We start from the raw sequence: 27,583 nt of genomic DNA on the forward strand, positions 1-27,583 counted from the left end.
GCGACCAGAGAGAGACTCAACGGCATGTTACGGACTATTTCAAGCCAGCCATTACCACTAGACAACTAGACAGACAAAATCTGCAACAGAGTTCGGATCCCACCTCCACTAGAGGCACACTGATTGACCGTGCGATAGACCTATGGAGATCCAAACGTCCACGATTACAGAGGAGGGCATCCCAACATAGTCGGAGATTACAGAGGAGGATTCGGATTATTTTGGCGCACCATGCACGACACCGAGTCAAGTTTTTGACCATGGAGAACATCGAGGAGATCCGACACCGACCGATGCTGGATTTACTCTGAGCTGGAGGATTATCCCCTTCTTAGTAGATTAAGTTTCTTGCATCCCTCATTATTTTGTACCTTTGTATAGACTAGAGAGTCTCTAGTCTTTCCCCCACTTTCACTACATTTTCTTTACGATGTCAAGTCTTTCTTTCAGCACACAAACTTTGTATCAGATTCACCAGTTTGTAACTTGTTGGTCTCATTGGTCTCATAGGTCATTTTGGCCTTTTGTAGACGTTAATATATCATTTCATCTCTCTCTCTCTCTCTCTCTCTCTCTCTCTCTCTCTCTCTCTCTCTCTCTCTCAAAATCTTCATTATAAACAAACACCTCAAGGGCACAGCCCCAAGAAAGCCGATCACCACAAAGGTATCATCCCCAAGAAGTCCATGAAGTACACAAAAACTACCAAGACAATTTTTAAAAAGTATCTCCGATCTTCTATCTTTACAGAACTGCATGAAGGTACAACAGTTTTCCTAGGAGACCTATCAGGCTCAGGAGAGACAGTTTGTGTCTCTGGCTCAGGGGAGAAAAGTGGTATCTCTGCTAAAGAAGGACAAACCTGAAGAGGTGAATACTATATGGAGGATCCCTCCACTTGTAAACTCGTCTAATTGGGGAAGCCTGTGTCATGCTCTCATGTCTGCAACGTCACTGCTGTTATGCGACTGATTTTAGGCTCGAAAATCGCTTGCCATCGTATGAGCACTCATCATAACCTTCATTCACATAGCATGACATAAATATCCCATCTCCTCCTGTGGAGTGGCATGTGAGTGGGCATGACGTTCATTCATATATGACATAGCAAAAATATTGTGCCTCCTCTCATGGAGTCTTAGGAATCTCCTCCACATCACGAGCAATGAGCTTGAGAAGCCTGATGTACTTCAAAAAGCACAATATCATTAGAACCAACAATGAAAGAAATGCAGTAACTTTGCCCATCAAGAGGACAACCAATCAACCCCACTAATTATAATCAAGGCACACATCCTCTGCAAATGCAGAAATACCATCTTAACCAGTAAATCAGTGTACAAATGCTGGCTTATTACCAGCTCTCAAGTCCCAGCATGGGAATCACTCCTTTTTTTCTGTGTCTACCCTCTCCTATCTAGATTCTAAATGCTCCTATTTAAGGGCATATAGAAGATTGATACTCCATTTTACATGCCTGCTGTCTGACAATGCTGGCACACAGTTGCCACCACAGTTTGATATCATATGCCTTCAAATTAGAGATTCGAACTTTTTCTCTTTACATGGAGCAGGTTCTCATACTCACCAATTACCGTCAACCCAAAGAAATCTTTTGGCCTGCCTACAGGACAACTGCATTAATTTGCTCAAAAGAAACAGCTAATTAGCACCATTTCATTGGTTCCTTTTAAAGTCCGTGCTTACAGTCACCTCCCTGAAAGAGTAATCAATGAGCATCTCTTTCGTTCCTTCTCAGAGGCTCCTGCCATTGCCAACTAGCTCTCTTCCAAGGCTATGGCCACTGCCAGCCCAAAACCCTCTAGAAAAGGTAACAATGGGATCTTTTCAATACCGTTCTTTCTTAAAAACTTGAGAGTTTTGCATTACAGATCCAGAAGTGGGCAGCAGGCTAAAACCAATCTCACAACCTTTCCCAAGCTTCATTTTTGAGCCTCAATGCCTCGACCTCATTTGCTTCTTTCTCCATTCCAGCCTCCACAAAGATATTTGCCATGCTGATGTAAGCTGCTGGACTCGTTTCATTCAATCGTATTGCATTTACAAATGCGACTTTTCCGACTTCCAGATTGCCCCATTTTCGACAAGCCGCCAACACACTATCCCACATCACGAGTGTCGGGGAAATTGGCATCTTCAAAATTAGAGATAGTGCCTTTTCCAGTTGACCTGCACGACCAAGGAGATCAACTATGCAAGAACAATGCTCAATAGCAGGATTAATACCATAGTCCCTGTTCATAGACTCAAAATACAGAAGGCCTTTGTCCACCAGGCCTGCATGGCTGCATGCATGCAAGACACCCAGAAATGCGACCAGATTTCTTTCAAACAATTTTATCACCATTTCAGTTTCTCCTTGTTGAGAATGCCCCACTATTAGTGATGTCCACGAAATAACATCGCGAGCTGGAAGCCTGTCAAAAACTTTCTGAGCTCTTAACAGTGAGCCACACTTGACATACATATCAACCAATGCATTGCCAACCATAAGGTCACTTTCCAAGCCGATCCGTTTAATTGCAGCATGCAGCTTCCTACCCTTGTCTACAGCTCCAATGCTGCCACAAGCCTTTAAGACGCAAACAAATGTACTGGGTTCTGGCAAGATACCCCTGCGTTGCATTTGTTCAAAAGACATCACAGCCTCTCTGCCATGGCCATGATTTGCATAGCCTGCAATAAGAGCCGTCCATGAAACCACGTCCAGAGAAGAAATCCTATTAAAAACATCCTGTGCTTTTTCCAGCAACCCACAACTAGCATACATATCAACCAATGTATTCCCAACAAGATTGGTAGTTTTCAAACCCTTTCTAGCAATCTCAGCATGCATTTCTAGACCTTGGTTTATGGCTCTTAAAGTGCCACAAGCTTTCAAACCACACACATATGTAGCAGCATCAGGTGGGACACCCTTGCATTGCATCTGCTCAAAATAGTACAATGCTTCTTCACCATTGCCATGCTGCACATGTCCAGAAATGATTGACGTCCAAGAAACCACATCTTTTACCGAAAGCTTCTCAAACAATTCTTGTGCTTTTGAAAGTAGACCACATTTTGCATACATGTCCACCAAAGCATTACCAACTACCAAGTTTCTCTCCAATTTCTGTCTTGAAATTGCATGATGTAATTCTTGGCCCATGTTTATATCACGCAAAATACTGCAAGCCTTTAAAGTACAAGCATATGTGGCAGCATCTGGAAGAACTTTCTCACGTTGCATCTGGACAAAGCAGTTTAAAGCCTCCTTGCCGCGACCATGTTTGGCATACCCTGATATTAATGCAGTCCAGGACACAATATTTCGACTTGGAAGCTTGTCAAATGCTTTCTGTGCGTTCTCAACGAGCCCAAAACAGGCATACATGTCAACCAGGGTGCTGCCAACAAAAACATTTGTTTCCAGCGCCTTTCTAGAAAGGTCAGCATGTAGCTCCTGACCTTTTTTGACATCTTTCAGCTTAATGCATGCTTTTAATAAAGGCACAAATGTATACCCACTTGGACGTACACAGTCCTCTTGCATCTTTTGATAAAGACCGAGAGCATGCTGTGACTCCCCACATCTGTCATAACCTTTGATAAGAGAATTCCAAGAGCATTCACTCCGATAGGGCAACTTGTCAAAAACCTTTTGGGCAGCATGCACACGATCGATTTCTACCAGCAACGAAACCAAGTAATTTCCAAGCTGTTTATGATCTTCCAACCCTTTTTTCTTAAGGAAGGTATGCAAACGTAAGGCACATGAAACATTTTGTTCTTTCTTGCACCTTTTTTTTTTTTCCGAGAAAAAGATCCTTCTATTAGTTAATGAAAACTGCCAATAGGGCTACATCCACCTCTGCAAGAGAGGGCTACAACAAGCATGATGGGGAGACTCTCCCAATGAAAAAGCAGCATATATACAATGAGGCTAAATCAAGAGATGGGAGGAGGGATTCGGGAAGAGCCACACAGGTGGACAGTAGTGCCATCTGAGCACCCCCTGGACTATGGTGTAGAAAGGCCCAGGGCGCCAGAGTCGAAGGAAAGCCTCGCGGCGCTCCCGCATGCGGTCGGAGCTGCCCTGTAGTCCCTCAAGCTGTCCCTCTGAGAGTATGGATCAGCTCTAGCCAAAAGTCACGAATAGTCTCTGCTGGTGACACAATGCGAGCCTCAAAGATGCCGAAACAACGGGCCCGCCAGATGAACCAGAGAGCTAGGCCACTGATGAGCTCCCAACACTCCTGTCTCTCACTGCACCACTCCTATGGAGTAAGCTCTGTAGCAGGCTGGAGTGTAGGTCGCCCCCCCTGCATCACTATCATCCTGCTGGTGGAAGATAGCTCAAACTGAAGTGCCGGGCCCGTGAGGGTGGACCAAGCCGCTGCCCCCCAAGTGTATTGTCGAGCCGTGGAGAGGACAGGCATCAGCCGAAGAACTCGTAGCCACACCTGCTGGGCCGAGGGACAGTCCCAAAGACAGTGACGCTGACTCTCCACCAACTGGTCACAGGCTGCACATGCGGCCGAGAGACCACTATGCACAAGCCAGCTCCCTACTGTTGTGGCTCTGTGTGCAACCAGCCACACTGGAACAAAGTGACGCGCCTCGGCTGTCTGGAGTCCCACAGCCTCTGCCAAAAGGCTGCCAAGAACTCAACTGTGAGGCCCTCCTCCTACCAATGACGTGCTGCAGCAAGGCAGGCCTCTCTCTGTGCTGCAAGTATATGACGTCCAAGCCGAACAGTGTACTGAAAGAAGGGGACTCCTGGGCGGTCTGCAGAAGAGAAGGGGTCCCCCTGCACCTCCTCTGACAAACCTGTGAACTCTAGCCAGTCACCTAGAGAGCGCGCTGGACCTGCTGCCATGGGACCCCAAGAAACATGAGGCCAACTCCCAACCAAGTGGCCTCTCTGAGTGCTAACCATGGAGTTCCAGACGAGGGGCTGCCGTAGGCGCTCTTCCGTGCAAGTCGGCTGTCTTTGCTCTAGGCCACGCCTTAAGAGCTCCCAAGATCGAAGTAAACTCACAGCGAATCGGTCCTCCAGTCCCCTGCTCAAACCAACTCGGCGCAACTCTGTAAAGATCCATCTGGTCGAAAGTTGCCAAGGGCCTCCTGACTGAGGCACCTTGGCACGAAGCCTCTGCAGCAAGAACTCCTTCCAGGGCTCCTCGCCTGGAAGAAGTCCTCTGACGACGAACTTCCCAAGAAGGGCTCTGCTCTGCTGTGCTGGATCAATGATCCCAAGCCCTCCCTGAGAACAGGGAAGTGTGATGACCGACCAAGCCACCTTGGCTCGGGCAATCTGAGTGTCACGACCTGACCAAAGGAAGTTCCTAATCAGCCTCTCTACCTGGTTGATACAAGAACTCGAGAAGATCCAGCAAGAAGTGATGTACCACATAGTCGCCAACAACACCTAGTTGGCAACTACTACTCTACCAGCCAGCGAAAGTCGTGCTGAGCTCCAATGTAACAGCTTTCTCCTGATGGACAGGAGAAGAGGAGCAATCTGTTGCTCGGGGGACAAGACCAAACCAACCTGACAACCCAAGTACCGAACTGCAGTCCCTGGAGGAATCCACCCGAAACCCTCTCTTGGCATCCAATCTGGCACAGGAGCACTGCCAACCGAGAAAGCCACTGTCTTTCTCCAGTTGATCAGTGCGTCCGATGCACAGCAGAAGGTCTCCAAAGCCTGCTCACATCTGTGTAGATTGGCCTCCTGGCCCTCTAAGTACAAGGTTGAGTCGTCGGCAAACTCAGCGTCCAAAAGCTCATCTCCCCGTATAGGGAGTGCTAAGCCCCTCAAACCAACCTGCTGTGACACCAAAAATCTGCTCATCGCCTCCGCATAGAACAGAAAGAGAAAGGGGGCAAGAGGACAACCCTGTCTGACCGATCGTGTGAGCATGAAGCGCTCACCTCTACCTCCTGCCAAAAGCACCTGACTGTGAACCTATCTGTACAAAGCTGACACCCCTCTGATCCAAGCATCTGAAAAGCCCATCCTGCGTAGAGTGCCCTCTAGAAAGTCCCAGGTAACTCTGTCGAATGCCTTCTCAAAATCGAGAAGAAGAATCACAAGGTCCTCCCCACGGAGCCGTGCCAGGGCAGAAGCCTCCCAGAAAGTGAAGATGTTGTCAAGGATACTGCGTTCCTTGACAAAACCTGTCTGAGTCCCATGTATAAGGCTCTCCAAAAGTGGCTGAATCCTCAAACTCAGAGCCTTGGCAAGAATTTTGTAGGCTGAGTTGAGGATGGTGATGGGGCGCCACTGTCGAATCTCATCCAAGGAGCCACCCTCCTTTGGAATGAGGTAAATCAGGCCCTCACTCATGCTATCCGGCATCACTCCTGTGTGCAGAATGTACTGAAAGGCACTACAAAGATCTGGGCCAAGCAGGTCCCAGTACTCCAAGAAGAACCTGGGAGTCAGCCCATCCTCACCTGGACAGCTACCACGAGGGAGGGCCCTAAGAGCCGTGTGCAGCTCCTCAAGCTGAAGAGACATCTCTAGCCTCTGGCGCATCTCCTCAGTCACAAGACAAGGCATCTGTGCCCAAACCTGCTCCCTGCATGTATCCTGCCGCTCTAACTGGGGCTCAGCCGACAGTAACTCACGGTAAAAGTCAATAGCAACTGCACGCATATCCTCGGGCTCACAAACAACTGACCCATCGGGTCTCCTCAACTGATTGACCTTGGCATGCGAGTGCCGAGGTCCCACTGTCTCAAAAAAAGCACCTGTCACTCTGTCTCCCACCTGAGTCCACTGAGATGCCTGTCGGTGAAAGGCAAACTCATGACGCCTCTCCTCTGTGCAAGCAAGCTCCTGTCGAGCCTACTGTAACTGCTCCTCCAACCATGGACTGTCTGGATGTTGCTCCTGCATCCTCTGTAGTGAAGCAATGCCTCGTCTGAGACGCTGCTCCTCCTCTCTCGCTGCAGCCCGCCAAGCTAGAGACTCCTGGAGAAAAAAGTGGCTAAGCTAAGCTAGACCTAAGGCCACTCTGTCTGCAGGCAGAGCCTGGCTGTCCATGCCCTCTATCCAAAGAGCCTCTACCCTCTCTCTGAGTGCCGAGTCCAACAAGACCCGCTCTGGGATGCGAAGCATCGTGCTCCCACTCCTCTGCCTGTCTGCCACTGTGAGGATCACTGGTGCATGGTCCGAGAAGGATGTCCCTGCTAGGATGCCCACTGATCCCCCCAAGTCACTGAAGTGGTCACTAGTGTAGAAGCGATCTATCCGCAATAGATTCACTCCTCCCACTCTGCGGTCCGACCTAGAGAAGGCAAGACTCTCTGGAGGCCTCACAAAGCCAGAGTGTTGCCATGTATCCAAGACCCTCAAAGTCATACACAACCTCTCCCAGGCTGCTAACTCGACTCCATGCACAGTAGCATGGCTGCCTCCAATCCTGTCAGAAGGGTCCTCCAACATATTGAAGTCCCCTCCTACCATAGTTACCCGGAACGAGGAACGGGAACGGCGACGGGATCCCTGCGGAACGGGGGAACGGCTAGGGGTTCGGAACGGGAACAGCGCGGAACGGGAGGTATAAAAAACACCCAAATAGTGCATTTTTTAGCTCCTTGTGTTTAAATACAAGGAGTATTAGAGTGCTTTGACTCTAATACTCACAAAAAACTCGTTTTGAAGACCATTCAATCTTGCTATGACTAGATGATGAGAGAGAGAGAGAGAGAGAGAGAGAGAGAGAGTGAGAGGGAGAGGGAGAGATTTGAGAGAGTGGGAGGGAGAGGAAGAGAGCTTGAAGGCTTAAAGCCTTGAGCCTTGAGAGAGTGAGTCTTGAGAGGGAGAGATCTTGAGAGTGTGAGAGGGAGAGAGCTTGAGCCTTGAGGATTAGCTTGTGGAGAGAAAGGGGGAGGGGGGTGCATTTTATGAGTCCTTGAGGCCTTGCACACTTCAAAAAGAAGCCCAAACATTTACTTCAATTTTTTCAATTTTTGCCAAATTTGTTTGTAGCCGTTGGCCGTTCCAGGGGCATTCCGGAACGTTCCGGAACGACCGTTCAGGTTTGCACTCGCCACCCAGAACGTCAAACGTTTCGGGACGTTTCGGAACGTTCGGGAAGGGAACTGCCCCCCCGGAACGCCGGAACGGGGGCTAGGGGGCGTTCCCCGGTAACTATGCCTCCTACACACCAATGGTCAGCCTGTGGCAAAGACTCAACAATCTGTGACCAAAACTCTGCACGAGCACTCGCCACATTGGGCGCAGAGATGTTCAGAAAGCCCACAAGGCCACCCTGAACCTGCATAGTAATCCACTGAGCCCTACCTGGCACAATAATCCCTCTGCCCACAATGGCCTGCTGCAATGAGTCCGCAATAGTCATACATACCCCACCCTGGATGCCTCCAGGTCCAAAAGCAGCTGACCAAAAGGTATCAAATCGTCCACGAAAAATCTAACCACATCGCCGAATCCGGCTCTCAGACAGATGGTGCTCCTGTAGCATAAGGAGATCAATCTCTCCTCCCACAAGGCAACGTTGAAGCTCCTGACGCAATCGGCCCCGCTGTCGCTGAAACTGGGGCCCACCTAGTCCCTGCACGTTCCACGAGACGATCCTCATGGGGAGCGAGAGAGAACAAATGCTGCCGCAGCAACAAGACGGGCTATCTTCGAGGCTGGCTTGGATGGGGAGTAATCTGCATCCGAGCGTCCTCTAGATAGGCGAGACTGTAGTGAGTGCCTAGCCCAAGCCCAAGTAGAGCGAGCCGTGCGTAAAGCAACCTCCTCTGTCCAGGAGTCCTCATGAATGTATACATAGCAAGGCAAACACTGCGTATCAGCAAAAAAGTACACCACAATGTGCCTACATCCTGCTGAGTCTGGGGGTGTCACGGCAAACTTGGCCAGTGGCCACAAAGTCTGCAGCAAATCTGTAACTCCAAGTTCTCCCATGTGGTGAGAGAACTCAAGAACCTGTGTATGCAATCATCCCACCACTGAGTCGAGGGACCACTCTGTCTCGATCCTACCACAAAGGGGGAAGGAGAAACCAATTGCTGAGTCCAAGGCCTCTGTCCCCCTAGCGGCGAGGAACAAAGCATGGACCCTGAAGCAGGCTGCCTTGTGGTCTGCTGCGGAATCGCCGAGAAAGCGAGTGAACCCGTAGTCGAAGAAATCCCAGCGACGTCGGAGGTCAATGCTCGTCAGACCACGAGGGATAGCTGCAAGGGAAGATGTCTGAATCTGCAGAGGGGGCCGCAAGAAGGGCTGACCCTCTCTCGCTAGGCGACTCGTGGCAAAGGCGCTGCCAAGAGATCTCCTAGCCGCCGGCGAGGACCAATCTCCTGAGTCAACTGTGGAACTGGAGCAGGAGGGGGGGGAGAAGGAGCTGGGGGGGCGGAGGGGAGGAAAAGCGGGGTGAGGCGAAAGAGGTAGAGGGGCAAGGTGGGGAGTGGACGGGAGCAGAGGGCGGGGGGGAGGATGAGGAGGAGGAGGGGAACTCTGAAGGGGGGGCGGCTGGCGAGGGTGAAGCGGAGGTGGAGGCTGGCATAGGGGGCTCCTCCTGCTCAAGAGGACCAAAGCGGTTCCCCATGGGAACCCACTGCTGCTGAGTAGGCACCTGAGGGCCACTCTGAGTGCCAAGCTGTCGCTGTGGCCCCTAGCGTCGACGGCCACAGGCCTGCTGCCACCCCTCCTCCGCTGGAGCCCCAGGCTCGGAGGGTGACTCTGAATCTGTGCTCTGTGCCGCTAGCTATGGCTGCGGCCCAGCCTTGGCAAGCTGGGGCTGAGGTTGAGGTGCAGGTCGTGGCCTCCTCCACGGACAGGCCTTCGCAAGGTGGCCCATCTGTCTGCAAATGAAGCACTGGTTCGGGAGACCCGAGTACTCCACACTCTGTCTAAACCAACCCCCACTCACCCGAGGCAGAAGGATGACCTTCGGGAGCGGGAGCGTGTGGGTATCTCTGACCAAAACTCGAACTGAGGGGATGCCAGCCGCCTTGGCAGCTACTGATGCTGCCGTACGAGGTGTCTCCAGGACAGTCCCGATGGCGGAGCCAATCCTGGACAGAAGTGGTAGGTACTCCCTCCGTAAACCCGGAAAGCAGACTAAAATGGGGATGTCTGCCTCCTCTACTAGCATATCCGAAGTCGGGTCAAAACCATGTCGCCACTGTCGAAAGTGGGCGCGTGATGCTCGGATGGCCAGTGGACTCATAGCTATGACCTTGGAAGCCAACTCGGAGGTCTCGAACTCAATCTGGTAGTACCCCCGTCCGAGAATCTGGACATCCAAGATCTTGCCCACCTCTGCGAGAAGGCGGGCCTGGAGAAGGTCACCCAGCTCTCCTCTGTTGGGTCGGGTGCCGAGAATCTTGCAAATGACCGAGGTCGCCTGCAAACACTCTACGTCTACGGCTAGGCTCGCTTGCTCTGTCGGCGAAAGAGCAAGTCGAATGGTGGGCTCAGCGGAGTCGGGCGAGGGGGCTTCGGAGGAGTCCCTCTGAGGTGGAGCATGAGCCTCCATTAGTGTCTGCTACTCTGAAGGAGAAAGGCGGACGAGAAGGCTAACGCTTGAGAGCTCGGCAAGAAGAATCCAACTGAGAATCCATTGCCAAGCAATTCAAGCGAGGCCTTCGGAGGGGGGGAGGGGGGAGGGGGGGATAAGGGGCTGGAGAGGCGAGGGCAGCAGGCAGCGAGCAAGAGGGGGGCAGCGGGCGGGGCTGCACTCTGGCTGGGCTGTGCTCAGGCTGGGTGCAAGCTCAGCAGCGCTCGCGGACAGACAGCGCGCAGGCAGGGGGCAGCGCGAGGGCGAAGGCAAAGGGGGGCTATGGCGAGGGGGAGCAGGAGCAGGCGGGGGGGGAGGGGCGCAGGAGCAGCAGCGAGCCCTTTTAGGTCACATCCTTCTTCTTTCTTGCACCTTTCCAAAACACCGGATAGATTTGTGGCAGAAAGCTGCAAGTTAGGGGTCGTCCCACTCTCTAAAAATTGAATAACCTCTTCTAAACTCTGCAGATGTGAATATTTGTTGTTTTTTTCTGAAAAAATCTGCTCCCTGTTTTGCCCCTTGAAAGACAAACCTACTTGGGAAATTGTTTTCCTATGCTTGCTCTTTGCACAACTATGATTCGAGTCACTGTCGATCCAATGACATTTCTGTGTAAGTGTACATGTCAATCTTGGGACTCGGGGATCGCCTGTAACAATTGGGTGAGCTTTACATGTGCCACCACACTTGCAAAATACTGATTAGGCCTCCACAATTTCAGAAAAATCAAAAACCTTTCAAAACATCCAAATTGCAAAAGTGAAGGGTGATAGTGTAGGAGATGAAAAGCCTCAGGACATTGAAAAGTCAAAAGCCATTTGTAGTCTCTATATGAAGTGGGTGTTCACATCCCATAATGGTGCACTCATGATGGCTCTTCTCTTATTTTAATCCATGGGAATCTCACACAAGATCCCTTTTCTACTCACTTTCTGCACTATTCACTCCAAAATATGAGAGCAGTCAGTGTTCGGACACAAGCAGATGAGTGCTTGGCTCTATGCCCTCTGAGCTATCTTTTTGGGCTGGGTCCATGCACTGTTGTCGATGTCCCTTTTTACTTGGTGAGACCAAGGCTCTTTTTGCGATTCCTGAACGCAGAAGCCACCACGCGGCACTAGATAAAACTTTATTAAAAAAAATCAGTGCCATGAAAAGCTCTAAAAAAAACTCCGCGCGAAAAGCTCAGAAGCAGATTCAACAAACCTGTGCCCTCGGCCATCCTTCAATCATAGCAGCTTTGTGTGCAACAACCTTACACAGCTCATTTCTGCAGCGCAACTAGTTATGGATAGCATTATGCCGCTCCAAGATTATATAATCTGATGCAAAAGGTCCATGCCTAATTCTCAAGACACACCAATTCTTTTCCGCACAGTTTGCCTGTGCAGCAGTAAGCCGGGCAAAACCGGAAAGGAGTACCGGAGACCTTTCAAACCCTGGTTATATTTCGTAGATCATCAAGCTGGAGGGTACTTCGGATGCTTGCCGACGTGATGAGCATTCTCAAAGATCATATATTTCGTGCGATCAGGCAATGGCAGAGGTCTGTTCTAGTGCTACTGAAACAAAAGATAATCAGATTTCAATCGATGATCAGTTGGCCTAATCTGGAGTTGAACCACCAAAACTCATTGTCTTCCTAGGCTCATCAACACATTTTTCTGATGATGCTATCAGGCTGTTGGTGATGCAGACGGAAGAGGCCGAAGAAATGGAAAGAATAAATGTCGAAGTGGACACAGATCCTATGAGCAAAGGTCCATGTACGTAGCAGCTATCGGATCAAGTTCAGATGGTTGCAAATATAGACATCAATTTGCTATCGATACATAATGCAAGTTAGTCAGCAAGGAGACAAGAAGATATAATTGCTGCCCAAAGCAGCTTACAACTCTCAGAGAGAGAGAGAGAGAGAGAGAGAGAGAGAGAGAGAGAGAGAGAGAGAAGGTAATATCGATCATAGGACATAGATCATAGAGTTACATCTACATGTTTTGTGTATGGCAGGGAGGACATATATTCACAACAGTGCACGTTCCAATTGCACAAGCGCGACTCCAGTTCAACAACATTGCAAGGTCGATTATCTGCATCCAATTTTCCATGCGCATGCGTTTGCTTGGCGCAACACATAAACGCTACAGGGCAGGGCACGGCTTCCGTTTCTTATAATTTTTTGGAGAGACCACAGTGGCAGCTCTCCACCATACTTTTGTATGGCACCTTTGTATGACGTGCACAATATACTTTGCACTTTCAGTGTGACGTTTTATTGCAAGACGATATGTTTAACTATTCACATTGCTTTTTTGTAGCTTGACTCGCATATCGACCTATAGATTGAACAATCAAAAGGAAGGAGTACAACATTGCAGGTTCGTAAAGCACCTCATTTATTGTTGCAGTTCATTCATGCTTTATCTACTTGTTTTAGAATTTTTTGCATTACTTCCTTTGCTTTGGTTTATTTGGATCTCGCTTTCAGAACTATACACTCAATGCCGATCAACATCTGCACGTGAGTTACACGCAACTTTTTGCATACGGTTGCTTGCCTAATGTATGTGATGTATTACAGTAGTAAATACACAAGTAGTGAATGCATGTGGTGTATCACAGTAGTGATTTCACCTTGTACATCTTTACTTTAGCTCTGAATAATTTATGCCATACTAGGTGTTTAAATAATTGATGCCATACTATATATGTCCTCGTTTCTCTCGTACTAGGTGTCGGTATAAAATTCTCAATATCTAGAAGATTACAGTCCAAGCACCAATAAGCTAAAGAGAAAACTGCAACAAGCTTGAAACTAACTTATTGTCCATATGCTAGGTCATGGTTCTGCTTCTCGAGCACGACAATCAACCGAGCAAAAAACAACGGACATTGAATACAACGTCTACTCCATCACATGCCGCCAAAACGGACGAAAGTACATAGGTGTCACAAACAATTTTGAAAGACGAAAGGCAGAGCACACTCGACAACCACCTTCAAAAATGCGATCCGACGTTGTTCGCTACCAGCCATTTGATGAAAACTTTATTTTTGACATACTTTCCGTCTCCAAGAATTTACATGTAGCACGTACACTAGAAAAAACATTCATCGGTACACATAATAGTACAAGTTCATTTGGATATAATATTCTTCGAGCTCATCCCCCTCACTGCAAGAAATACATATTCTTGAAAAAAAAACAAAAAGATCTAAATTATATTTGTCACTGTCGTGCACGTCTCAATGAAATCTGATTTCCTGTCTGCTAACACAAAATCCTTTTTAATTATTACCCAAACAAACCATTCGCAAAATTCCTATCAAGTAGTCTTGTTCATTCGTTATTAAAAACGCATGTCTATCTCTGTTGTTTCACATTTAAATTAATTTCGGATCCTCTCATTTAAACCAAGAAAAAAAAAATACCAAACACCGATTTCTCTCTCCTTCCTCATTTACTGTTCCCATAACACATTCGCAAAATTCACAACAAATACATTGGTTTTTTCATCACAAAAAAACACGTAGCATTTGTCAAATTTCTATATGCTTTTCACACACTGCTGCTTCTTGCTTCAGATGTTAAATGTCAATTTCCATATGTGCTACTGTATTCTATAGATGTTACATAGCGAGGCCCACCAAGCAAGACTAGTTTTGTTTTTAAAAAACAATAAGCCGCCCTGGTTTGCCCCCTCCTCCTGTCGCCCCCCATCTGCGAAACCAACTCGACGGTGTCGCTGCTGCTGTTAGCCAGTTTGACAAAGCAGTCCGCTGATAGAGAGGGAGTCTCTAATTATAATCCCTCTCCACATGGCACACCCAACGCTCTATGTCCAGGAACTGTGAGAGAGAGAAAGAGCTGGCGACAAGGAATCATGTGAAGATTCCTATTAATGGGTCTGCTATGCGCCTCACGCGGTAACTTGCTTAATTGCCTTTGCTACTCGCCATGGCTGCAGAACCCAACCCCCCCTCTCTCCGCCTATGTCTGTGAGCCTACGGTATTTTTTTCCTTCTACTTGAGTGAGGTGCTATCAAAGGTGCAATGGAAAAGGGTAAATTGGGTGATGATCTTGTCTGCAACCGCGAGCAAACCTCCTCTCGAGACTGCGCAGCCAATGGATCTCAGATCTATCGCGACCAATCTCCTCAGAAACATCGTCTTATAGTGTACCGCCCACCGAACAGGCACGGGAACTCGATCTACAACACAACCTATAGTAGAGGGTATCAAAGCGGAGGAGAGAGGAAGCACTAGAGAGAGAGAGAGAGAGAGAGAGAGAGAGAGAAGCACCGGAGCATGAGAAAACCGCTAGAGAGAGAAAATGCCAAAGAAAGCATAAACGCTAGAGAAAGAGTGCACTAGACCCAAACGCTCGCAAGCTCTGCTAATCCGATATGCATAAAGTACAAGGGAGATACCTACCTATACAAGGGAGTCAACTATGTCCTAGCCTAAGAAATGTGTAAAGTCTCTTACAAGTGACATATTGCCCACATTCAATAGAGAAAATGTAGAAGAATGGAGACTTTGACCCCGGGAAACGTGAGGAACAGGGGGTCCCACCTCATGCCAGCGTACCGAGTGGGCAACACAATAAAATGCCCCGCCAATAAAGTACGTGTACCTCAAGTATGGCCTGATCTGCTCTTGGGAGATAATGGAGCCGACCGGACAGGAATTTGAAACTCTTAACACATGTTTCTGTGTATGCTTGTATGTTTTGTCCATTTACTACACGTTTTTGTTTCCCATGTTTGTTGGACACCATGGTGTCTGGAATGGTTGGTGGAAGGTTTTGGAGCATGCGGTTGGTATAGGTGGGTCTTGCCTTGTCTTCAGCTTGTGTTTGCAGGTTGAAGAATGTCATAGCCCTGTTGATTTCTGTTAGGAACGACTTGAGGCTAAATCTCCCCTCGATTTTGGTGAAGAGTAAATATGCAATGGTGATGCTTATTCTGGTGGGGTGCGCCGTGGGCCTCGGAGATCTGGAGTCTGATACTGAAGATTCTTTGGTAGAGTTTTTGACCTCCTCTTCAAAGTCTGTATCACTAGTGGTTTTTCCCTATGGCTTGTTGTAATTGAATATTTCAAGGTTTTTCCCACTACCAGTTCCATTTATTTTGCTATGCCTATGGGTTGATGTAATGCCTATGCCATATGGGCCTGTAGCTTGGTTATGTAGTACAAAGGGCCAAGCCCTCCTTCTCTTGCACAGAGAGAGAGAGAGAGAGAGAGAGAGAGAGAGAGAGAGAGAGAGAGAGAGAGAGAGAGAGAGAGAGAGAGATGTAATGCCTATGGGCCTGTAGCTTGGTTATGTAGTACAAAGGGTCAAGCCCTCCTTCTCTTGCAAAGAGAGAGAGAGAGAGAGAGAGAGAATGAAATGAAAATGAAATGTTATATTAACGTCTTCAAAAGGCCATAATGACCTATGAGACCCGAAAGTTACAAAGTGGTGGATCTGATACAAAGTCAGAGTAACAAAGTAACCTAACAACAGTACAAAACAAACATATATACTATGGGGTCCTAAGTTGGTCGATGTGAGCCAAGCAAAAAACTAAGCAAAAAATGGGCAGCTTGTTGGGATAGCTGAATCACAAGAGATCTAGCATCGGTCGTTGGCGAATCTCATCAATTTCCTCCATGGTTAGTAGTCTGACCGGGCGTCGTGCATGCCTGGCCAGCGTGCTCCGAATTTTCTGTCGTAGCCTCCGTCGATGCTGTGTAGTTCTTCGCAGCGGGCGCCTGGATTTCCCCAGTTCAATCGCTCGGTCAATCAGTGTGCCTCTGGTGTGAGACGAGGGGGAGCTCTGCTGTGGGAGTGGCTCTTGCGGCTATCCCGTGTCTGCTCTGAAGAAGTCTGTGATCCGTCTTTGAGACTGGCTAGCCTCGCCATTCATCAGGCTATCTCTGTGTCTGCGCAGCTCGAGCAAGAACAAACCCAGACATCTTTGATCTTCGTATCCCATGACTCTTGAGAGTGGTCCAAAACCCTCTCTGAACAAGCAATGGAAGCGGCCTCATATCTCGTAGTAGACGGGGCAGCGGCATGTATAGTGTAGCTCTGTCTCAGGTTCCATGTTACACAAGGGGCATGTCTTGTCCTCTGCTGGTACTCCGTTGTATCTCCCAGTCTCAATCCGCAACTGGTGAGAAGATCTGCGTAACTGGCCAATAGCACATCGTATCCCATGAGACAAGTGGGTATCCATGTATCTGGGTCTCGTCACAAAACCATCTTCCGTAAGCTGGAGAAGGTGGTCTCTCTAGAAATCCATCTTCGTGCCCAATTCCTGTGCTGGTTGTATCCATGTCCTCCTGGTGTCTAGCTGGGTCAGGTCTTGGCGGATGAGCTTGGTGATCTCTGACTGTGTAAGAGTGAGAGATGGTGCATCCAATGAGTAATGGAATGGTGGCAACCTGTCTATGCTGAACCCATGTGCCTGAAACCATAATGTCATCTCCCCATACCAGCATGTTGTATCTCCTTGTATGGCTAACTGTCGAGAGGATTCAAGTGCTATGCGAGCATATCTGTCTCTAGGAAGTTCCCATGTGCGGTTTATGAAGGAGACTGATCTGGTGAGCGCCTCCACCACAAGTGGGGGGGCCGCTAGCTCTGCTCGGATAATGGCCCGTGGTACTGATGCCTTGGCTCTAATGTGCCGTGAGATCATAGAGACGAGAGGTTTCTCCATGTTCCCCCATCCGTCTGAGCAACCCGGCCTCCCGTGGTGATCCAGTGAAGGTCCCCATATCTCGGTTCCATAGAGCAATGCTGAAGCCACCAAGGTGTCAAAGAGCCAGAGCTTCGTCCGGGGCTCCTGAAACTGAACCTGCGAACACATCCTCTCCAATCTACCCAATGCTGCGTGGGCTCTAGTAAGTCTGGTCTCTGCTGCTCTTCTGATTGAGAATGCAGGTCCGCTAAAAACCACTCCAAGGTAAGTGCAAGCATCTGTGTACTCCACAGTCAGAGAGAGAGAGAGAGAGAGAGAGAGAGAGAGAGAGAGAGATGACAACGTGGGCGGGGAGCTTTCCACTAGTGTTTCAGCTGCTGGACTACCTCTTTCTTTTGGTCTCTCTTCTTTATGACCTTTGTTTGTGTGATTGGATCATCTATCACGGTATGCTGTACACTTTTGCTATCTATGTAAGCTATGGCACTTTTTTAGGTTTGTTGTTACAAGGGGCAGCAACAACCTTCAGCCAACACAGTAAGTGTATAGAAAGTGGGGGAAAAGGGAGCATATATTGTTAGAGAAAAATCCCAAAGTAAATTAATGGATTGATTTCTTTTAGAACCATTATGGAGAACATGTCTATTAATGAGTATTGGGATGAAGATACAACTGGATGAAGATACAACTGTCAACAAATTTTATATATGAGTATGTTTGCCTGTATAGACATGCAATATCTGTACTAACACGCAATACACTAACTTCAAAAACTTGCAAGATTAGTCCTGTGATGTTTATTATTACACCAGTAAACTCTATGTTTTTTTTACCATAACATCAGGTGCAATAGATGAAAAAAGAGCTACAGAGATTGGATATCACAGTAATTGAATATGTGTGCGCACGTGTGTGTGGGCACGGGCGCGCTTGCGTGTGTAGTGCAAGTATGTGCGCATGAGCAGGTCACTAGGGTTTAACCGTGCTTTCACTGCAGTTATGTGTGCAAAATTCCAGAGTTGTTGTACAATGCCTCAAATTCAACATACAATTGTTGTTTTTTTTCCATGTTTGAATCTCTTTCAGATTTCGACAAGGTCTGTAAATGTAACGGGAAGGCACCACATGCCAACGGAAAAGGACTTTGAAACAACTGGACGGGCAGAGAGAGAGAGAGAGAGAGAGAGAGAGAGAGAGAGAGAGAGAGAGAGAGAGAGAGAGAGAGAGAGAGAGAGAGAGAGAAATGAAATGAAATGAAATGTTATATTAACGTCTTCAAAAGGCCAAAATGACCTATGAGACCAATCAGTTACAAAATAGTGAATCTAATACCATGTCTGGGTACAAAAGAACTAGAAAAGAACTAGAAGTGGAACAAAATACTACTACTACTACTACAATCTAAAACTACGTGGGTGTAGCAGCTGATACAATAGGTACCCGGTAAACTGGATGTAACAGTGTGTGAAACAAAGATGGAAGAAATGGTGAGGATCCATCCTCATCTGCACTCTGGATGTCGAGAGAGTATGGCTCGAATCTTCTGTTGTAGTCTCCGTCGATGCTGTGTAGCTCCTCTCCTCAGTCGCGGTCGTCTGTATCTCTGTAGCTCCAATGCTCGGTCGATGAGAGTGCCAGTAGTGGTCGAATGAGTGTGGGACGAGCTCTGCAGTGGTGGCTGCTCCTCTGGCTGTCCCATATCTAGTGAAAAGAAATCTGTAATGTGTCTCTGGGACTGCCTCTCTCTAGCTCTCCCCAGTAAAGTGTCTCTACACCTGTGTAACTCAAGTAGATATAGTCCAAGACATCTCTGATCCTCATAACTCATGACCCTAGATAGAGGACCAAAACCCTCTCTGAATAAGCAGTGGAAACGCCCCCGTATCTCATAGAACACTGTGCAATGACATATGTAGTGCAACTCTGTCTCTGGCTCTCTCTGGCATAATCGGCATATCCTGCTGTCTGCTGGTATCCCTCTGAATCTACCAGTCTCAATCTCGAGCTGATGTGAGGATGTGCGTATCTGACCAATGGCACAACGCAAACCAGAGAGAGAGTGCACAACACACGAGACGGGGAGTGGCGGAGTTCCACCCGAGAGAGCACTCGTCCCAAACCATGGTGCCCCTTTTGGTATTTCTTTATATTGCTTGAACTCAGTACAACGGCCTGAGGCTCTTGCTCTGCTTCTGCTCCTGCGAGAATGCCAGAGAAGAGGCCTTTAGGTGATATTTAAAGGCCCTTGGCCTCTCAAAAGCAGTTACATGAAAAGCTAAAACTCCCAAAAGCAATTTGGCCGAAAGGCTAGCGCTGAAATTAGCCAGCAAAAAATATGAAAATCTGTACAGCTGCCACATCAACACAAAAACGCAGCATCCTTACAGCCTATCAACGCGAATTACAGAACATCCGTACATGCCTGCCACATCATCACTTGGCTACGCAATGTATGTGTGTGTGTGTGTGGGTCTTGCTTTATTTACTATGGTCCCCATCGGATGGGGTATCCATAAGGTGGTTGAACTTTAACAGTTTCGCCCCTCTTTGGTGAGGAACTCAAAGTGGATAGGCACTTCTGCTTCTTCTGCTGCTTCTAGGGGTTTAGACCCCTCAGCCGGGATCTGCAAGTTGGCCCGTGGTTCTTTAGTGCCTCGACACGTCAACAGTTTGTGACTTTCTCCCTTGTTGAAAGAAGAGTAATCATTCGTGATTACTGTTTATCTGCAAAACAACTCAAGTTAGCTCAAAAATTTCAGAGGGTCATTCCCAAGGGACATTCCGAGGAACAATTGGTTTCTCATTCCAGATCAGAGCTCTTGATATTCCGGCGTGGTAAAATTAGCCATCACACCCAGACCGTGCTGATCTCTGACGGGTGTCTTGATGCACTAAAATTACGTACCCATGCAATCTCACCCAAAAAGAAATATTCAGTCGTTGGCACAACACAATGCAACAAATGCTCACATATGCATGTTATAAGACATAGAAACATATAGCCGCCGATGAACACTCCCCTTGCAAATAATCATCTAGGTCCGGGCCATAAGCTGTTCAACGACTCTCTCATCACTCCTTCAGCAAATAAGCTAAAGAGGTCCAGGCCATGAGATATAGAGACCTTTTACAACCACATGCTCCCGAGACTGCAGCCTGCGTCGCTTGGAGGTGCTGAGAGTAACCACTGCTCAGACTTCTTAATACTCCCCTCGTAAATAACTATCCAAATCCGGGCCATGAGCAACAACATTACTCCCCCCGTAAATAACCACAAGGGTCCACGCCATGAGTAAAAACAACAATCCTCAAACATTCAATACTCCCCCCGCAAATAACCACAAGGGTTCGAGCCATGAGTATGTGCACGCATTCACAAACATCAATTTTCTTCGGTACTCCTCCCGAGAGCAAATCACTCGTCATTGAAACCAATATTAAAACCACAGTCAAACAATTCAAATCAGCACCAAGACAGGTTTAAAACAGATTCCAAACAAATTTCAAATAGTATTTTCTCAAACAAAGCCCAAAAGTATCTAAATACAAAAGAAAAATCATTCGGGCAGTCGGACAGTCGAACTTTGAGGACGATTGGCTTGTCCTTCTGCATCAAGGTAATTGTATAGTTCCGGATCTGAAGTGTGCGTAATTCTTGTCTTGCCAAGGCATGCCCAAGAGAACGTCGCAATTGCCCAACTTCATAATGTTGAAATCGGCTTTTCTATGATATCCTTGGATAGTCACTGTAAGAGCACCAATGAGCAGAACCACTCAATTTGCCTCGTGGCTGGCTCGGCTTCAAGTTCGCCACCTTGTGCATCAAAATCAAAGTTCGTCTGCTTCAGGAATTCTGGATGGATAAAGTTTTTGGTAACTTCTTGGTCGAAGAAAATTAGGCTTTCAAGCCGTTGACTTTGCCATATACTCAACACAATTCATTTGTACTTTCAATGTTTATGCCATAGATGTCACGTACAAGGCCAATGGCCGGTTTAGCTTGTTTGGCTAGAGATGGTCTTGGGGTTTTGTCGACCGTCAGCGCAGGCATCAACTTCGCTAGTCTGTCAGAGTGAAGGTGACAACCAAAATAGTTATGCCCTGTTTGAAAGCATCCAAAGCATCGGCCTTCTCGTAATAAGGTGTCTCGTTGTTGAGGCATCAAACGAGGTCTTTGCGGTTGACTTTCACGAGAATCTCGAGAATTTGTTCATTGTTGCCGAGAGTTCTGGACCCTGGTTATTGGCCAGAGTTGCTTCTATAGTAAGCATTAGCTTTCCTTTCATCAATTTGTAGCCAACCGCGGCATGGTCCATAAGCTCTCGCATGGTTGAGACTTACTTAGACAACCCTGCAATGGTGATGGTAGTCCAATGGTGTATCGCTCGCACCGGTCCTCCAAGGGAATGAACTTAAAGGACACCGGAAGGTAGACGTCGAGAAACCTTTGGTTATAGTCGTCCATGGTCTCTGTGGCAAGCATTTTCAAGTTGCCCCATTCTAACAAGATTTGGACTTTAAAGAAAGAAGTCATATAACTGCGTTCAAATATTGTCTCGAAAGCTTGCCAAGTCCTTGGAGCGTGCGGTTGTGTTGCGATTGATGTCCACCACTGCATAGCATTATCTTTAAGAAATCCCGCTGCTCGAGAAATCTTGGATTCTTTTGTATAGTTGCCCAAAGCATAGATGTTGTCGGATTGTTGTAGGAACTGCAATGCTTTCTTCCAATCTTTCACCTCAGAAAAGGTGAAAATTTCGACTGTCGTGCTGCCATCTTTGAAATCCTTCAATTGGTTAGGCGCATACCCCAAGTATGGATAGTAAGGGTATCCATACAAGCTCCAACCATTGTAGCCTAGTGGCGGTGGTGGTGGGGGAGGTGGGGGCAACGCCGGTGACAAAGGCGGTTGCACTAGATCACGATCAGATGGCTGCACCGTATCATGGTGCCCCTTTCGGTATTTCTTTATATTGCTTTAACTCAGTACAACAACTTAAGGCTCTCGCTCTGCTTCCGCTCTTGCGAGAATGCCATAGAAGAGGCCTTCAAGTGATATTTACAGGCCCTTGGCCTCTCAAAAGCAATTACCTAAAAGGTTAAAACTCCCAAAAGCAATCTGGCCCAAAAACTTGCATTGAAATCAAAGAGCAAAAATTACGAAAATCCGTATAGCTACCACATCAGCAGTCAGCGCAAAACGCGGCGTCCGTATAGCCTGCCAATGTGAATTAAAGAACGTCCGTACAAGGCCTACCACGTCATCACTTGGCTACTTAATATATTTTTGTCTGTGTATGGGTCTTGCTTTATTTATTATGGGCCCCATGGGATGGGGTTATCCATAAGGTGGTTGATCTTTAACAATTTGGCCCCTTTTTTGGCGAGGAACTAAAAGTGGGTAGGCACTTTTGCTTCTTCTATTGCTTCTAGGGTTCAGAAACCTCGGCCGAGATCTACAAGTTGGCTTGGTTCTTCGGTGGCTTGACACGTCAACAGTTTGTGACAATAAACACAAGAAAAACATGGCTATCAAGCTTCTCAAAGAATTTCACGTTCTCCATGAATGCTTGACAAAGAATTTCACAGATGCCATGACACCTTGGGAAGGTGCCTTGCCTTCCACCTAAATCTTGATTCTTACAAAAGATCTCATGGATCCCTAGCGTCAATATGCTCAATGCACAATAATTTTATTCTTCCCAAGAAAAATGCCTTCCCCACAAGATGAAGCATAGTGGGTCAATTATCCTCTTAAAAGACAAGCACTGCAGGGTGTTTTATTTAAGTTAGAGGATTCTATAAGTTTGTAGGAGCATATTTCAAATGTGGAGTCTGTGTTCAAAACTTGATTTGCAGCCTCCACCTTCTGCCATACCATCTGGTGTTGTGATAAATAATGATGCTTCTTGTGCTCCCACTGATGGGTTAGCCTCGATATCCAGGATAAAGTAATTAGACTCTTCCATGCAATCTAAGCCACAGGTACAAGCAATCCAAGGCTCCTCACTCCAGCTTCCATTCCAAAGGCAAATCATTACAAGTTCACCTTCTGACGCATGGCAACAACCCAAAAAGCTTGTTAAAGTTCAATGACCTGCAATTTCAAGGAACTTCCTACCACCTGATTCTGATGGAAAGCCAGCAACAATCTCAGATGCAATTGTAAATGATGGACTAAGATGTTCGGAGATTTGTGTGGACGCATGAAGGTTCGTGCTTTTGGTCATTAGGCCTTGATTACATAGATCTCATTTATTGACATGCTTCTAGTCGTATACCTCGTTGCCCTTATGCCGCCTCTTTGATTCTGGCTTGGCAACAAATATTGCGCTAGCTTCATTGGTCTGGACAACAACCACACATGAGCTTTGGCCTATCCAAGGAAAGCATATGATCTCTTCATGATTGGTATACGTCATCTTAATGATGTGATTAATGTGGATGGTTTGGTTCTTTCTTTTCCTACGACTCTTCAAAAGTGGCATTAGAGAATGCATCATCAACCACTATGAAGAGCTATTAGTCAGCATCTTGCAGCCATTCAACCAAGTCCTCCACTTGAGATTAGGTTACTCCTTTGGTTTTCATGCAATTATTTGCTCGATGCATATCGCTAGCTCATTCCCCCACCTTGGATTTTGGAGCATGATAAGCGGTTATGAAATTTGCACAAACCTCTTCGTTGAAGTATTCTAGAGAAGACTTGGAAGTGTAGATTGCCTCTCAAACAACAGGTTCTCTTTTTGCATTGTCTCACAAGTGCACTTCCAATTGAAGTCCGCACGTCAACACATGCCTTCCTCTTTATGTTGCTATTGCCGCCAATGAGTTGAGACAGTACCTCATATCTTCGTCGTTCTCATGCTCAAATTTTTTTCGTGATGTTACACAAAGGCCACAATTTCATTTCCCTTACTGCCAATCTGGAATATTCTTGTAGATTTTTGGTCGATTGAATCCACCATTGTAAGAGCACAAGTACTTTCTTGTTTGGGTGCAATTTTGGGGTGTTTATCATGCACGGAAATCACTTCAAACACGCCTTTTTGTGTCATACTTTGGTACTCAGCTTCTTCAGTCTCTCCGTGACTGTTTCCATTTGGGAGACATCTAACTTCAACCGTTTGAGATTTTCCCTGATTGTTTCTAGCTTTTGGCATAGATTCACACATTTTGGGTTCACGGATTGAAATGCTGATGTGCGCAAACAAACACACTATGGCACAGAACCTCTGGCATAGCACTAAGCGAGGAGTGAGTTGAAGAACTCACCTCTGACCCTAGAACTTTGACCCCTCGCGACTGCTGCGTAAGACAAGCCCACTGCAGACCACTGCGTGCGCATTTGAGTGTCAAGTTTGAAGAGCAGAGAAGGCGCGCTTTTTGGAGGAAGCCACGAGTCGTCTCTTGTTGTCTCACAACATGAATTGAGCCAGTGTTAGAAAAAAACCGGGGTCTAGCGTATTTTAACCGGCTGAAATTCTAAAACCCCTGTTAGATTTTGAGCTTGCCTTTAAGAAAACCGGGAAATTTTCACAAGTTTTAGTGTAATTACCGGCAAAAGCTTCAAATTTTGACCTAACGACCGGGAGAACTTCAAGATTGCCCTTATTTTCTTCGGTTAAGAAAAATGTATTTTTCTAGCCCTGAATTGAGTTCGATCTCAACTAGGAAAAACTAGTTTGCCTTGATTGATTCACTGTGGAAATGGTGTTAATTAATATGGACTCTAGAGGCTTCGAAGCTTTTATCGAAAGCTTCATGGCTTCACAAGACAAATGAAATTTGGCATTAACGGATGTGTGGATGATAAAATTTGTTGACAGTAAATTTTAAAGGTGGAAGAAGATGTATTTCGTGCATTGAGATGCTTGTGTCCATTAAAAAAAAGAAAAACCATACACAAGTATGGTGTGGAGTTGACATAGTTCTCCACATTGTTTATAATATCGTAGGGAATGTACCCTTCCCTCGCCACTTTTATCCCTTCCAGTGTTGAAGGGGGTCTTATGCTTTTTCTCTAGTGTTAAAGAGACAAGGTTTCTTTTCAAAATGAAGATAATGAGAAGAATTTGTTACCTTTACTTTGTTCCATCTGATCCATGGGAGACGAGAATTTGCCAAGTCAAAGTTCAGATCCCTCACACATCAAACAAGTACAGGTGCGTTATTGTGGACATGCAGCATAGCAGATTTCAAGGAAGGGTTTCTATTGTGCCCAATATATGTCAACCAATTGAGATTATGAAATCACTAGAAGATTTGGAGCTTGCATTTAAGAGAATCGAAAAATCAACACAAATTTCAGTGTAGTTACCGATAAAAACTTCAAACTTTGACCGTAAAATCGTGAGTATTTCCAATAGAAAATTGGGAAATGTACACAAGTTTTATTGTCCTTACCGACAAAAACTTCAAATGTCGACCTAAAAATCGGAACTTTGCTCGAAAAGCTTACATTGTTCAACTTGTTCAAGCTTAAATATCCATAGGCTAAGTTGCTAACATCATTTTTATTTTATGTTCTACCCAAGAAAAGGGAATCTTGATTTATGAAAGATGAACAAATTATAGCACGCTTTAAATGATTTTAAATGACTCGACAATGTTTGCAAGAAAACAGCGTAGAGCGCAGAGCTTCTGCTCTCTCTCTTGCTTTGAATCGGTTCAAATCAGTGCAGAGCTTCCGGCTTCTCTCTCTCTCTCTCTCTCTCTCTCTCTCTCTCTCTCTCTCTCTCTCTCTCTCTCTCTCTCTCTCTCTCTCTCTCTCTCAGCCCAATCTCTTCTCGCCACATGGCATAGCTAACTTTGATCAAAGCTAAAAATCGATACTACACAATAAAGGTAACTAGAAAATCTATGGGTTGGTAACTTGGCTGAGAACTTGACCTTTGGTTGTGAGCTCGATCTCAACTAGAAAAAACTAGAAAATATGCGGGTTGGTAACTTGGTTGAGAACTGGTTCTCATAAAATTCATGAAGTAAATCACCATTGAACATGCTTTAATGGAAGATTAGTAACATACGTATATTTTCTATGGAGAATTGGTTCCAAAGGGCATGTATACAAGTTATCAATCATCCAAACCTTGCAATAAAGTGAAATTAGAAGTTAGCAAATGTCAGTAGCAATAAAATCTATACATAGATGGATTCAGAAGATCGTGATCAATGCGTTATGTGCTCGCATGTTGTGTCATGATTACTTAGGCTTTAGGAATGGTTCTTGTTGAGTGTCGTAGAGACTATCATATCTAAACACAATCTAAGATAAAAGTATGAGTTAGAATACAAGCTTTAACAATAAAATTGACCCTCCCCAACAACATACAAGGCTTCATGACTTCTTGGCTTACCAGGGTTGTTGTGGAACACAGTAATTGATAGAGTCATCAGTTCAAACCTCGTGCACTACTATTTGCACTAAGAATCATACCTTCCTGCTGAAAAACTTGCTTCTCTAGTGCAAGTAAAAATGTCAACATCTCTCGAAAGAGAATTCTTCAATGCATCTTATGTACTTATCTATGTTGCAAATAGGGCTATGTTGATGGAGCACTCTTGTGTCATATTTGAGCAACCTTAAACTGGGGCATGTGTTTCAATGATATTATGAACTTTTTAGATATCTTGAGAAAGGGTCATATGGTTGTAGACAATTGTTGATCTTACTTAGAATTTGGAAGGGTGCACATATGAATGATTGATGAATATGCTATGTCCAATGGACGATTGGTAGTTTACCTAACTTTGTGTCATAGGATCGTCCAAGAGTCTATTTAGAGGTCCTCAACTCTTCAAACCTCACACAATTGAAAAATTTGGGAGTTAGCTAATGTCAATAACGAATCGAATAAGATAACTTGGTTCTCAAAAAATGATGCAAAATGCATTGTGTGGTCACACACTTTTGTCCCCCCCCCCCCCCCCCCCCCCCAAAAAAAAAAAAACCATACATAAGTATGGCGAGGAGGTGGCATCATCCTCATCCAATATTTATAAACCATAGGGAATGTTCCCTTCCCCCGTATACTTGTTTCCTCCTCCAATGTTGAAGGGTCCTGATATGCTTCTCCTTCAGTGTTGAAGGGTCACACTTGTTTCTTCTCCAATATAAGAGAGTCACATAATTTTTTGGATTTGAGAGGAATTCATTACCTTTAAGTTTTCATGATGATCTTGTTGCAAAATGTTATATTTCACAAGCACCCACAAGTGTGACTAGGTACTTGCAATGCCTCCTCTATCCATGTGCACTTTCCTCCAGATTTTCCCAACAAAAACTTGTGCACTTATTCACCTGCATTTCACTGTATGTCCTCTATATTTTGACATGTATATTC

The 27,583-nt window shown here is 46.3% G+C and overlaps 1 protein-coding gene across 1 annotated transcript; it reads right to left on the reverse strand.

Moving 5' to 3' along the window:
* Positions 1–700: 700 nt before the first annotated feature.
* On the reverse strand, positions 701–24,640 carry LOC147435367 (putative pentatricopeptide repeat-containing protein At3g47840). The gene is made up of 2 exons (XM_086488439.1): positions 24,513–24,640; positions 701–3,690 (listed from the first exon to the last, which is right to left on the reverse strand). Exons 1-2 carry the CDS (start codon positions 24,583–24,585, stop codon positions 1,925–1,927), a joined length of 1,839 nt encoding a protein of 612 aa, XP_086344565.1. The 5' UTR covers positions 24,586–24,640; the 3' UTR covers positions 701–1,924.
* Between the last annotated feature and the right edge of the window lie 2,943 nt (positions 24,641–27,583).

This window comes from Adiantum capillus-veneris, chromosome 18 (genome assembly GCF_014529385.1).
Source record: "Adiantum capillus-veneris isolate H3 chromosome 18, ASM1452938v2, whole genome shotgun sequence".
NCBI classification, from domain to species: Eukaryota; Viridiplantae; Streptophyta; class Polypodiopsida; order Polypodiales; family Pteridaceae; genus Adiantum; species Adiantum capillus-veneris.